The sequence below is a fragment of the Anabrus simplex genome, chromosome 3 (assembly GCF_040414725.1).
Source record: "Anabrus simplex isolate iqAnaSimp1 chromosome 3, ASM4041472v1, whole genome shotgun sequence".
Classification (NCBI taxonomy): Eukaryota; Metazoa; Arthropoda; class Insecta; order Orthoptera; family Tettigoniidae; genus Anabrus; species Anabrus simplex.
The window spans coordinates 272,100,204-272,114,901 of record NC_090267.1 but is presented as its reverse complement, the minus strand read 5'-3'; the positions used below and the strand labels follow the sequence as shown (position 1 = coordinate 272,114,901).

The 14,698-nt window shown below is 38.7% G+C and overlaps 1 protein-coding gene across 7 annotated transcripts in view; it reads right to left on the bottom strand.

Annotated features, from left to right (window-relative positions):
* Positions 1 to 2,443: 2,443 nt before the first annotated feature.
* The window catches only part of yem (yemanuclein), a 661,372-nt gene continuing 649,117 nt past the window's right edge, over positions 2,444 to 14,698 (bottom strand). For all 7 annotated transcript variants that reach the window (XR_011017928.1, XM_068226662.1, XM_068226664.1 and 4 more), the window contains one exon: positions 2,444 to 2,996. Coding sequence is in view for 6 of the 7 variants with exons in the window: in XM_068226667.1 (XP_068082768.1) it covers positions 2,936 to 2,996 (61 nt within the window). In the remaining variant the exon portion in view is untranslated. The remainder of the gene's footprint in view (positions 2,997 to 14,698) is intronic.

Sequence of the window (14,698 nt, the reverse complement as noted above, 5' to 3'; positions counted from 1 at the left end):
ACAACCAAATTATGTAACGCTGAAATGACAATAACTTCTCAATGTAGGCACCAGGAAGACGCTGTGAAATTGAGGTACACCTTCGTACGCTCAACCTATTTCTTTTATAAAAATTACAAACCCATCCTCGGCTTGCCTTAAACCCTTCCGATGAAAGTTCCTTTGCGATCTCTAATGCCATAAGCTGACATTTCGCTTGACACCCCATTTCCCAATTCCCGCCTTTCTGTCACATATTTATAAAGTTTTTTTAAAATTTCTGGAAACTGTACACTCAGTCCACGAAAAGCTCTACGATCACCACTATATGTTAATAGCACATTTTTCTTCTTTCTCCAATCGCGAATACACGACTCGTCAATATCGTATTTCCTACCGGCAGCACGATTTCCAATAATTTTGGCTTCCCAAACTACTTTCAGTTTTTCACTCGCAGTAAAAGGTAGCAAACGCTTTGTGGAATTCATGTTGATACTCCGAGAACGTGCGTGAGACTGACGCCAAGCGTGGAAGTAGCATATACTGAGAGCGGAGCGAGCATTGTTGCCAAGCCGCACCGGCGATGATGCCTGATTTACGCGCATTCGGAAATATAATTTCCACAATTTTGGAAGCGATTTTTCGAGGGGAAAAAAAAAGAGAGAGAAAAAAAAACCACAGTGCGGGTGGTATTCGAGATTATACGGTATATCCATGTTTTGGTAGATGGTTCTGGCATGTATATTTCCTTGCATTCAGTCACAAATAGCTTGGCAAGCATCTTGCACAATAGCGCAAACTGTTGTGAATCTGACATGGAAACTGTGACCAATTGTAGAATACCCAAACAAAGTAGTAGTAATTAATAATAATATGAACCTGCGGTCATCACCCTCAGCAACTACTAGAAGCAGAAGTACTTCCTCATTAGTCGAATTCACTTCAGCTACGGTTTCCCGCTCCGGTTTGAAGACAAGGGCAAATTTTGGAGCGACCGTGGGATTGTAGGTTTCGCTCCCGCTTCCCACGTTGGTGAGTGCAGATCTTTAGTATACGAATTGGCAACATGTCAATTGTTATTGTGGTACATAGAAACAAGTTACTATTATTACTAAACACATCTTATGATGATGGTAATTACAATGTTCCTTCCAATTCATCCCCACACTAATGTTTTGACACGGACAGTACCAGAATGAGCTCTCCTGTCCCATCCAATATACCTATTTTAAGTTTCTTCAGGCTTACCTTCTGCACCAACTGCTTCAACGTACCTTTCTTTATCTTCACTACACATTTCTAACTTGCTATCACTACATTCGTCATCATAACTATTTTGCAGCTCCAGTTTCCCATGTTCACGATTTCTTCCTGTCAAAGTATAGTTTCTGTTCCGCTATGTCCTCCAACTTGAAATTCCTCTTGCTGACTTCCGATTTCACTGTGTCTAACCACCGATTCCTTGGCCTCCCTACTGGCCTCTCCCCTTTCACTTATATGTCAAAGATATTTCTTGATATTCTTGTTCTGTCCATTCTCATAACATGTCCACACTACTGTAGCCTGCGTCTTCTGGTTTGCTTCATTTCTAATCTTGTCTTTCCTGGTCTTTTAGTTCATTATTCTGATGAATTTAATTTCTGTTGACTGGATTTTACTACTAGCCTTGTTATGCAGGGTACATGTTTCAAGTCCATAGGTAAGAATTGCAACGAAGTAGGTATGAAACATGGTCAATTTTGCTTTCTGAGGTATTTTATCATCCCACAGTAGACTTCTCACGTGAAAGTAAAATTGAGGTGCTTTCTGAGTCTTTGGTTTATTGTGTTTTATCTTCTGAAAATATACTTACAATGTATCTGAAATTAGAAACATATTGTAACAGAGTTCCCTGCAGAAAAATGTTTGAATCTGTGTGCCTTCCCTGTTGATAGTCATTTCAACAGTTTTTGACATTTTTCCTAAGATAACTTATAAAAACAAGGTATTTTAGCATTCTGTGCAAGTCATTTGTATCCAGGAAGTGTAGGGAATTCACTGGTGCCACAAAATTACGTGTTTAGCCCACAGATGGCAGAGGAAGATGGGTTGATACTCGAGTACCCTCTATTACTCGAACTGCGGGACACAACACATGAGATCAGTATGGTTTAGTATGCAACCTGTGAAAAAGAGGTGGACCATGATATAGTACTGTGATTATTTCTGAGGAATAAGACAGAGTGGACTTAACTTATTGTTCTGCAAGGCACAAAACGAAGAATTCTTCCTTCTTAATGATGCTCAGACCAATGAATATTAATAATACACAGAAGTAAAAGTAAATTGGTATATTGCACACTTCAAGATGAAAGAACAGGTACAGTTCTACCCAGATTTGCACTTTCCAAATTCCCTTGATTTCTTTTGTTAGGAGTCCAGTTTGAGGATGTAAAAAATGTGGACTGGAAAGAGCCATTCTAGGTAGTGAATAAAGGTTCATTCTATATCCTCTCTACACGAGTAATTTCAATAATATTTCTCCAGTTCAATTGTCTTCAATTTCACAAGGTATAGTTCAGAAGTAACAAACCTGATTTTTGAATTATTAACAACTGACCAAATAATACTTGTTAAAACTGGAAGTGAAAATATTAATAAACCTATTTCATAAACACAGTATGACTATGAAATGCAGTTCCTATAATTTTATACTAATTTCAGTACAAATAAAGCCAAAAGTCATATACACATAGAAAAAATACTATGATTACATCTGTACATCAGATCATTTATACTTTGACTACTTTATACACACACACAGGTAACAGTATAATTATATTTTACACAATTCATTACCTCAGGCAAGGGTTAAATACGAAATAATAACACAAAACCACTCAATTCAGAGTCACATTTTCTTCACACAATCACACATTGGCACTTTCTTGAGAGCAAATATATTTACATTTAAAGTTTAAGATTGTTCATGTTCAAACATCCAGGCTGTTAGTATGGAGGTGAATGTTGAGCAGAACCTGCAAGAAAGTAAATACATGAATGAGTGAATAAACATGTAAATAAATAATTCAAGTAGCATAAAGTAAAATCATCTTGCTAAAATGAACTGAAGACACATATAAATGCAGTTTCTAAATGTAATACAAAGTCTCTTCAAGCAGAATTAAATGCCACTTTCACATTTATATATGAGATAACTGAAAAAGTGCAGTTAGTCACGGCATATGTTCACGCATAATTAACTTCTACTGTCAAAACGAGAAGAACGTTTACAAGTTTGATTTGACAAGCTTCTTCGAAGTTTACTGTGGTTATACAATTGTTATCCTTCATAGTTCTGGATGCACATACTGTAGTAAATTAAAAGGCATCACATAAAAATAGATGCAAGAAACAGTTCTACATGCGCTGATGTTGACTAGCTTGACTGACAAAATTTTGCTGTTATGCATTTATTTGCCTTAAATTCGTCAGTGTGTGATAATATGGCATCCACTGACGTTGCACAAGGGTAGGAGCAAGAGGTATAATTTTACACCTTTCAAACAGCAGTTTTCTCTAATAAACAGTTTTCTGGACAATACTGTCTTTGCTCATCAGAAAAGCATTGAAGTTAATCATGCTCACTACCAGAAAGAAGAACTTATAACTGTTCTACCATTTCAATATCAAAATACACTGTAGTCAGATACAAACATTATGTTAAATTACTAAACTAAGAAATAAAAATACCAGGCGAGTTGGCCATGCGGTCAGGGGCGCGTGGCTGCGAGCTTGCATCCGGGAGATAAAGGGTTCGAATCCCACTGCCAGCAGCTCTGAAGATGGTCTTCCGTGGTTTCCCATTTTCACACCAGGCAAATGCTGGGGCTGTACCTTAAGACCATGAGCACTTCCTTTCATCTCCTAGACCTTGCTTATCCCATCGTCGCCGTAAGACCTATCTGTGCCGGTGTGACTAAAAGCCATTAGAAAAAAAAAAAAAAAAAAAAAAAAAAAAAAAAAAAAAAAAAAAAAAAAAAAAAAAACAAACCTGAATTGATAAAACATGGGTGCCATTCCATCGAAAGAAGAAAGTATTATATAATCTGAACATAAAACTTCATCTTAGAACCCGAGTCTTTACGTGTTTTATCTTCTCCACTTTGTATTACAATACGGAGGTTTGGACACTCACGGCCGTAATAATTAAATGGTTAAAAGCCTTTGAGCTCTGCTGTTATCAACATATGCTCAGAATATCTTAGTTGCATCACAGAACAAACGGCGTGGTTTTTCAACACATGATAAAACAATTAGAAGTAACAAAGACCATCAAAGAAAGGAAGACAACACACTTTGGCCACATTATGCGTAATGAGAAATACCACCTCCAACTTATTCTCCAAGGAAAAGTCAATGGAAGAAGAGGCCCTGGGCGACGACACATTTTCTGGCCTGGAAACCTCTGCTAGTGTTCCAATTCATTATCAGCTGGCTTACCTAGAGCAGCTGGTAGTAGGGAGGCCTGGACCGGATTGACCGCCGACGTCCATTGAAGATATGGCACGTCTAGAAGAAGATCTGGTACCAGAAGTTTTATATGTGAATATGATCTTACAATTGGATATGCAGACAAACTACTTCGAAAATGTAGAATAAAAGCCTGCAGGTGCATCAGCTTGAACTGGGCAGTTATTTCAGACAATACCAACTGAGAAAATTTGTATGATGTAAAGAAGTCATAGTGTACAAAAAGGAGCCAAGGTGCGTAAGCATCAAAGGGCAATGTTTGAGGCCGTTGAAGGTCCAAACAATGCAAAGGTAAGATATTTCTTTGATTTTATTGCGAGTGATCCTTTTCTTGCATATACAGTATTTTGTTTTCCTTGCTCAAAGTGCACTCATATATTAACTGTCCTTGAGTAAAACATCATTGCAGTGTTCTGCATCACTCATATGCATTAAGGAACAGACAATATATTCTCATTTTTGCAATTGACAAAATTTTAGAACATTTCACATTGACTAACCTTTTTTTTCCAGCACATCTGTGTGCCAGACCTAACATACATACATTATCATTATAGACTGTGATGCCTTTCAGCATTCAATCTGCAAGCCTCTGTGAATTTACTGAACGTCGCCGCAATCCTCTATTTGCAACTACTGCTGTGGCCTCATTTAGTTTTACACCACTTATCTTTAAATCGTTAGAAACTGAGCCTAACCATCATCATCTTGGTCTCCCTCTACTCCTCTTACCCCCCATAACACAGTTCACTATTCTCCTAGGTAACCTATCCTCCTCCATTCATTTCACATGACCCCACCACCGAAGCCGGTTTATGCATACAGCTTCATCCATCGAGGTCATTCCTAACAGCCTTTATCTCCTTGGTCCGAGTACCCTCCTTCCATTGTTCCCACCTGTTTGTACCAGCAATCATTCTCGCTACTTTCTTGTCTGTTACTTCTAACTTATGAATAAGATATCCTGAGTCAACCCAGCCTTCGCTCCGGTAAAACAAAGTTGGTCTGAAAACAGACCTACAGAATGTACAGATAGCTTCGTCTGGGAGCTGACCACCTCCTTACAGAACACTGTTGTTTGCAACTGCGAACTCACTGCATTAGCTTCACTACACCTTGATTCAATATCACTTACTATATTACCATCCTGGGAGAACACACAACCTAAATACTTAAAATTTTCTACCTGTTCCAGCTTTGTATCACAAATCTCACAGGCAATTCTGTTGAATTTCTTACTTACTGACATCAATTTAGTCTTTGGGAGGCTAATTTTCATACTATACTCATTGCACTTATTTTCAAGTTCCAAGATATTACACTGCAAGCTTTCGGCACAATCTGCCATTAAGACCAAGTCGTCAGTATAGGCCAGACTGCTTGCTACATTTCCACCTCTGAATCCCTCCCTGCCACTTTAAACCTTTCAGCAGTTGATCCATGTAAACTACGAACAGCAAAGGTGAAAGATTACAGCCTTGTCTAACCCCTGTAAGTACTCTGAACCAAAAACTCATTCTACCAGCAATTCTCACTGCAGCCCAATTGTCAACATAAATGCCTTTGATTGATTTCAATGATCTACACTTAATTCCATATTCCCCCAGTATGGTGACAATCTTTTCCCTTGGTACCCTGTCATATGCTTTCTCTAGATCTACGAAACACAAATGTCTTATTCCTCTCGTAACATTTTTCAATTACCTGGCCCATACTGAAAATCCGATCCTGACAGCCCCTCTGTGGTCTGAAACCACACTGGTATACATCCAATTTCCTCTCAACCATTGATCACACTCTCCTTTCCAAGATGCCAGTGAATAATTTGCCTGGTATACTAATCAAGGAGATACCTCGATAATTGTTGCAATCCTTCCTGTTCCCTTGCTTACAGAGGTGCATTTACTGCTTTTGTCCAATCTGAAGGTACTTTACCAACACTCCATGCTAATTCTATGTAGCAATTTCATCCTTGCCTTCCCACTATACTTTACCATTTCAGGTCTAATTTCATCTATTCCTGCTGCTTTACGACAATGGAATTTATTTACCATCATTTCCACTTCCTCAAGCGTAATTTCACCAACATCATTTTCTTTCTCCCCATGAGCTTAGTTGTTTGCAACACCATCTTGAAGATTTCCTTTTACGTTGAGAGGATTTTCAAAATATTCCCTCAACCTGTCCAGTGATTCATGAGTTCACCTGAATTACTAAAAACACTGTTCATTTCCTTTTTCCCTCCTGTCCTAAGATTCTTTATTACTGTCCAGAAAGGTTTCCCTGCTATTTGACCTAGCCTTTCTAGGTTATTACCAAAATCTTCCCACGAATTCTTTTTGGATTCAACAACTATTTGTTTTGCACGGTTTCTTTCACCTATGTACAATTCTCTGTCTACATCGGCCCCTTGTTTGGAACCATTTCTGATAAGCCTCCTTTTAAAGTTTACAAGCTGCTCTCACTTCATCATTCCACCACGATGTTCGCTTTTCCCCGTCTTTACACACAGTCGTTCCTAGGCAACCTGCTTACTGTCCACTGTTCGAAACTTCTCACTAATCATATCCATGTACTTCTGTCTAATTTCCTCATCCTGGAGATTTTCTACCCTTATTCGTTTGCAGAGAGATATCACTTTCTCTACACCCCAGGCCTAGAGATACTTAGTTCACTACAGATCAGATAGTGGTCTGTATCATCGAAAATCCCCGAAAAACCTGTACATTCCTAACAGACTTCCTGAATTCGAAGTCGGTTAAGATTAGTCTATTATGGCCCTGGTACCCCTAGCCTCCTATGTGTAGCGGTGAATAGCCTTATGCTTCAAGAATGTATTCGTAACAGCTAAACCCATACTAGCACAGAATTCCAGCAAACGCTTCCCATTCCCATTAGCTTCCATATCTTCCCCACATTTACCAATCACCCTTTCGTATCCTTCAGTTCTATTTCCAACTTTCGCATTGAAATCGTCCATTAGCACTATCCTATCTTTGCTGTTCACCCTGATTACAATGTCACTCAATGCTTCATAAAACTTGTCAACTTCATCCTCATCTACACCCTCACGTGGTGAATACACTGAGACAATTCTCATCATAATTCCACCAACTGCCAAATCTACCCACACCATACGCTCATTTATGTGCCTAACACAAACGATGTTGCCTGCAATTGTATTCCTGATAAACCGTCCTACCCCATACTCTGCCGTTCCTTTTTTAACACCCGTCAAGTAAACTTTATAATCTTCTCTCTCTTCGTCGTTATTTCCTCTTACCCGAATATCACTCACTCCTAGTACATCCAGACGCATCCTCTTTCCTGACTCAGCCAGTTTTATTTTCTTTCTTCCATAAGCCCCATTTATATTGATAGCCCCCCATCGAATTCCATTTCGTTCGCCAAGGTCTATGGAGTCCCTCACCTGTCAAATGAGAGTCGGACTCTGTTACTCCCATATATCCGAGGCTTGCTTAAAACATTCTGAGCTTGGCAAATTCATGAAGCAGGATGCTACCCTACTTGCACATAGTCCAAGTGAGCATTTCTTCTCTAACAGGTAAGGGACCACCCGTGGATTGTATAGTCCTAGCTGCCTGAACACAAGGAGGGCTAGGAATCAGAATATGTCCGAGATGCCCACTCCCATTCCATAGCAACTGGTATCCCCACACTCAGGACCACTCAGCTGTTGTTCATGGTTCATGAACTAGGACGCGACTACAGTAACCCATACCTAAAATGCAGAGTTTATATATAACAGTATATGCTTTCTTTCTAAACTTAATAGACTGCAAAACTTCATTTCGATGTTTAAAGGGGCCTTACAGCTAGGTCATCAGCCCCTAATGGTACGAAGTGTAACGAAACAAAAATTAAAACTTCAACATGTATCCACTGACTAGAAGCTCAAATGAATTGTTGATGATGATGCTTGTTGTTTAAAGGGGCCTAACATCTAGCTCATCGGCCCCTAATGGTACAAAATGAGAAAAAATGTAATGACAATTCAAAAGTTCAAAATCGTCCACTGACCAGAATAAAAAACACAATGATGAAGAAGGAATGAATGTATATGAATGTAAAACAATAGTGGATCCGACCCAAACAGTCAAAGGTGACAAATAACGGAACTGCTGCAAAAGTTATGTCCAGCATGTGTTATGCAGCAAAGCTCGTTATGTTGCAGAACCCTGTAAGAGGATAATACGTACACGAACAAAATCCGGCAACTGTGTAATGAGAAGTGAAGTAAACTATAACAGTGATTGTGGTGGAAGAAAAAAGCATATTGAACCATGGGAAACCCTTTTCTGCTATTGTGCCAGTACCAGTGGAGGAAGGGGTTCCTCTTAAGAAAGAAACGCTCAACGACCTGCACACATTGCTGACCAAACATGACGGGGAAAGAGTGGATAAGGAACGATGACCGCACGCTCTATAGGGCACTGTTTGACCAGCGGCGATGCAGTGCTTATCATCAGTGGGACGAACAACATAGCTCACGACGACGCCAAGAATGTAAGATCACAACTTAAACATACACTAGGGAAGCTGACCCACACTAATGTCTTTGTAGTGAACGTGCCCCACAGGCATGATTTGAGTAGAGACTCGTGTGTGACCATTGAAGTGGACAAGGTCAATACAGATATTGTTAAAATTTGTAAACATTTTCGGAATACTCAGGTTATTGAATGCAGCAGTTTTGAGAGATACTGTTATACAAAACATGGCCTCCATCTAAACAATTCAGGTAAATGCAAGATAGCAAATATTGTTCTAGATTTTATTAATCTTAAGATATGTACTGTAAAACAGGCAACTCCCGTGAGTTATAATACTGACCAGGAAAACTAGTAGAAAGATCCAGCTGTACTTCAAGCTGGCTCAGTCAACTAGAAAATGAAACTCAGGAAAGTAAGGAATTTCAAGTTACCTAATTGCAACAGTCAAGTTCTAGGGAGGAAGGGGGTCTGAGGTTGCTCTTGGTAAACTGTCAAAGTGTAGTAAATAAACAATTAAAATTCGGTACATTGATGGAATCTTATGAGACTGATGTGGTGATAGGAGTGGAATCGTGGTTGAGAGAAGGGGTGGGTAATAGAGAAGTATTTCCAGAACGGTACACAGTCTATCGCAGAGACCGAGAAGACAAAAAGGGAGGGAGGTGTTTATTCTGGTGAAGGAAACTTATTGTTCACATGAATGGTTTACCAATGAAAGGGATGAAATATTAGGGATAAAATTAGTTTGTGATAATATGAAGGAGGTGGGAATTATAGAAACATACAGGCCTGGAAGAGAGGCAAGAGACATGGAAATATTTGAGAAAATAATAGATTATACTCATAAAAATAATAATGATAAGGTAATAATTGGAGGAGATCTAAATTTGCCTGAAGTTGAATGGAATGGAGCTGCAAGTGAAGCCCATCAACAGAAACTAGCAAATAAGTTAATTTGGGAAGGAGGATTTACACAAGTAGTACAGGAAATGCACTGGACTACACTTGATCATCCTCCTTACAGCCCAGACTTATCGCCCTGTGATTTACATTTATTGGGACTGCTTAAAGAAGCTCTAGAAGGGCAACAATTTGAAGATAACGAGAGTGTGGAAGACTTGGTGTGCAACTGGCTGGTGACACAACCCTGTTCTTTTTATAATAAGGGCATGAAAAAGCTGCCCATACGCTGCGACAAATGCATTTCCAAAGCAGGAAATTATGTGGAAAAATAAATTGCCTTGTGTTTTTCAATAAATGAATTTAAATACAAAATATATAAAATCCTGTTTATATTTGATTCCCCTTTGTAGCATTATCAGAAGATTGGACAGTTTATTCAGTGAATTGAACTTTGCTATGAAGCGTGTTCATGTATCACTGAAATGAATGATGTGATATATGATAGGAAAGGAGAGGGTGAAACCCAGTGCCGGCACATAGCCTACTCCTGTCAAATAGCACCAAAGGGTCTGCTCACGGCATAAGATCTCCATCCAATGGATGAATCACCATCAATCCTTAATCCATATGAACACTGCGGAGAGGTTTGGAACTGCTTCCTGTATTCTGGGCATGCACTCTGATGATTATAAATTATATACTGTACTAGCACCTCTCCTACCCTGCTGGCCAGTATTCTGATGGTGAATTCTTTTCCGAGCAACAGGACTTGAATTGGCTAATCACGGTATTTGATCATTTGTAGACTTTATGTCTTAACGATCATGGCCATGAGGCAGGCTTACGTAAAAAAACAATGTCTAATACTCTGGCCAATATGGTATTATGAATACAAGTAAAGGGGGTTTGTATAATGAGTGGATGTTTTTCTTCACTGTTGTTGATAATATTAAATCATTACTATTTTATGTATTAAAAATATTACTGTGTCATCATCATCATCATCATCATCATCATCATCATCATAATCATCACCATCACCACCCTCCTTCCAAGTATTGGGCCATGTGACCGTTACGGTCTTGCAATTTTCTTTTCGCAAGACTTTGTAACCGTATGTATGTACGATCCCCGAGTTTTTAGGTTAGGAAATTTTCGTATATAGTTTGTAAGGTTAAAATCATGTAATTTTGTTTATTTACCATGTAAAAACGTAATATTATAAGAAGAATGTATAGTTAGGGAATATTGCATATGTTCATCATTATATTTTGTATAAATTTCCGTTTGGGTAAGAGTCTGTAAATATGGCCTAGCCGTAAGGATTGTGCAACCGGGAAAAACTGCGACTATATCGGGAAGGACGGTTGAAGTCAGTTGGATGTGTTGCAACAAATGGCTTGAAAACACGGGGTACGGCAGGTTGTATCGGTTGAAGAATTGGAGTGAATCAATGTGACATACATGAGTGGACGGTCTATGTCACATCATATACTCGATAGCCAATGCGAGGACTTTGTTTTGAGCGAGGTTTGGGTTGACAGAGTGACGCGGGAAGAAGTGCCGGTGTGAGCGTTGCTACCAGTAAACTTTTCAGGACGCGATAACCACGTGTAGCAAGCATATATAAGTGGGTACGCGTGTGCGGCGAGTTATTCTGATTCCGATTCTCATTCTGTTTCTGACTCTGATACTGATACTGTTTGTTTCTCATTTGTACTGGTCTGCGGGAGCGACGTATTTGCGCAGTTTGCTATACGATCTGCTATTGTTCGGAGTATCTGTTGCGGAGTGAACATGGTATAATCTCAACAACTTACCGGCTTTGCAGTGGACTTTCTGAAAAAGAAAGTGTTTGTTTGGAACTTGTCACCCCAGTATGCAGCTTCAGTTGATGGAGAATTTTGCTGTTTGCTTGCCTCCGGACATGTAACGCTTTCTGTCCAGCCAACAATTGGAAAGAATTCAAGACGTCGACGAAGAAGTGTAAATAAGGTTAGGGATGCTCGTCTTAAAGAAGGTTGCATCCATATGTAGAGAAATAGTCGTCGTACTTTTCTCTACCAGATTAGGATTCACGGTAACAGTGGAGTGCGAAGGGGTCTCTTACCTGGAGGTATGTTAAAAGTATAATGATGTTCATTTTTTTTAATTAGTGATTTTAATGATTTGTAATTTGCCTTTATAGATGGCAAACGAGTAAATCTCTTGAAGAGATGATTTTATTGGGTAGTATTGTGTATATTAGCTCTATGTAAACGGCAAGCACTAAGTGGGTTGCATAATGATGTTCTATTTTTATTAGTGATTTTAATGATGTGTAATTTGCCTTTGTAGACGGCAAACGAGTAAATCTCGTGAAGAGATGATTTTATTGGGTAGTATTGTGTATATTAGCTCTATGTAAACAGCAAGCACTAAGTGGGTTGCATAAGTGTTTATTTTTGTTGGTGTATGTCACATATTAGTTCTTATTCTGGGAGTAAAGTCATAGAATCAAACTTAAAGTGAGTCTTTAGTCAGTGGAGTGAGGCTGAACCTGGCATGTTACCCAAATTTAATTTCAGGGGTTATATAGCAACAGGTAAGGTTATAAAGTAAGTCTGGAGCCTCGTCAGCCTGATGACCGTCGCCTTGGGAGAGGGAGTGGCTCGTTGCTCTACATAATTAAATATTCCTGCAATTGTTTGGCAGGTGGCGCCCATTATCCTTGTTATTTACACTTATTTGAGTCAACGTTTATCTGTTCAGTATTTCAATAGCTTGCGGTAGTTACAACTTGAAAGCAATCAAAGGTCCTTCCGACGGGTTGCTAGCCTGAAGGAAGAATATTACTGTGTAATTATTTAATTATTAATCTTGCACCTAACTATTTTCCCTGCCCAGATGTTTATTACCTTATTATTCAAGAAATTAAAGACATTTTCATTAAAAAAAAATCAGAGTCCCTAACCTCTAATCATGACAACTATCTTACCAATTGTCATCACCACCATCAAGAATATTTCAATTATAGTGAGGAATTTCATTTTTTATTAAATTTTTTAAATTTTTGTTGGTCAAGAAATTAAGGAAATTTTTATCACAAAAACTGAGGGTCCCTAATCATTAATCATGGAAAGTTATATTTTATTGCCTGAAAATGTGTTAGCACTAGGACGAAAAACCCACAGTACTTGAAAGTGAGAAATATCAGGGTGCCCACTGGTTACCTGAATCTGATCACCCTGAGTTATACCTGTTTTCCTTGCAATATATTTAGAAAGTCATAATACAGAAGAGTGAAGCTCGAGTATATTTGTCACTGAACAGTGGAAAATGTCCTATTTTGAAGGAGAACTTATAACGGCATAAAGAACATGAAAGAAAGGTATCAGAAGTCAAACAACTCGCATCTCATCATAAAGTGCCAACCTGTGAAGTGGGTCATCGGTAATCCTAAATCCCACTGTAAACAGCACCCCCACCCTCCACCTTCAAACCTTCTGGTAGTCAAATCTAGAACTGGCTAAATGATAGTAATCTAATTGCCGATACAGCAGTCAAACGCAATAACCAATGAAAATGAACCGCTTTGCTCACAGGTTGCCATCGATCAATCACTTTTAAAATGACTGTCTTTCTGCTCACCAGGGACGCTGTTCATGAAAATTCTGAAACGGGTTTAAGAAATTTCTTTCTTCAATCCATGCAATTCCCTAGTTTTACCTCTCTCTCTCATATCACCTCAGTTTCTCCAATCCTGTTTCTCTTCACTTTCATTCTTTGACTATCTTTTCCCTTGAGAAGAGCGTACCATACATGGGTGAAGAGAATGCCACTGTCATGAGTCAAGAAAGGATTTATATGTTTATAGGGCTAACAGAGTTTCCTCATGAAGGTTTTCTACTAATATTTCCTTATTAATGGAAAAACTCTTCTAAAAAGGCATTCCAAGGGAGAACATAAGGATAATTTTGACAATTTGCAACACATCTTTGTATTCTTCAACACCATCCATTCATTTCTTTGAAATAAAAATGATTGAATCCACATTTTCTCTGATTACTGTATAATACTGAATAGCAACTGCACTTTCTTTTTACAGAGATATTACTCCAGAAATTCCGGTGGTCATATTTAAGCCTTCTGTACCGTGGTCTCATAATACATTGATCATGTCAAGTGACTTGTCAACGGCTAAAATCTCGCTTAGTCTCTCACTAGCGTGTTAGCAGAATCACATCGTGTGGCAGTTGATTAATACTTTGTGTTCCGAGTGCAGAAGCATCAGTGGAAACAACTGATAAATTCAATAAAGCGTTTGCAGTCATTTACTGCGAAAATTAAAAAGTTGTAATAGAAGCTGAAACTATTGGAAACCATGCCGCCGGCAGAAAATATGATATAGATATATCATGTATTCGCAATTGGAGGAAGAAAAAAATATTAGAAAATAACTGCGATTGTAGAGCTTCCCAAGGACTGAGAGCACAGTTTCCTGAAATTAAAGAACAACTTTATAAATATGTGACTGAAAGATGTGAATTAGGTTACGGTGTATAGACGGAAATGTGTCAACTAAAATCCTTAAAAGATTGCAAAGGAACTTTTCCGAAGAAACAGATTCACAATGTCTCCCTGCTGCTCACAAAGGAAAGTTGATGGCCTTTCATTGCCACGTTATTAGTTTGCGGAAGCAAAATTCTTATTTGCTTTCTCAGATTGGGAATGCTGATAGAACGCCCGCCTATTTTGAAATTCCGCTAGACAATACGGTTCACATTAAGGGCTCTAATATCAGGACAGAT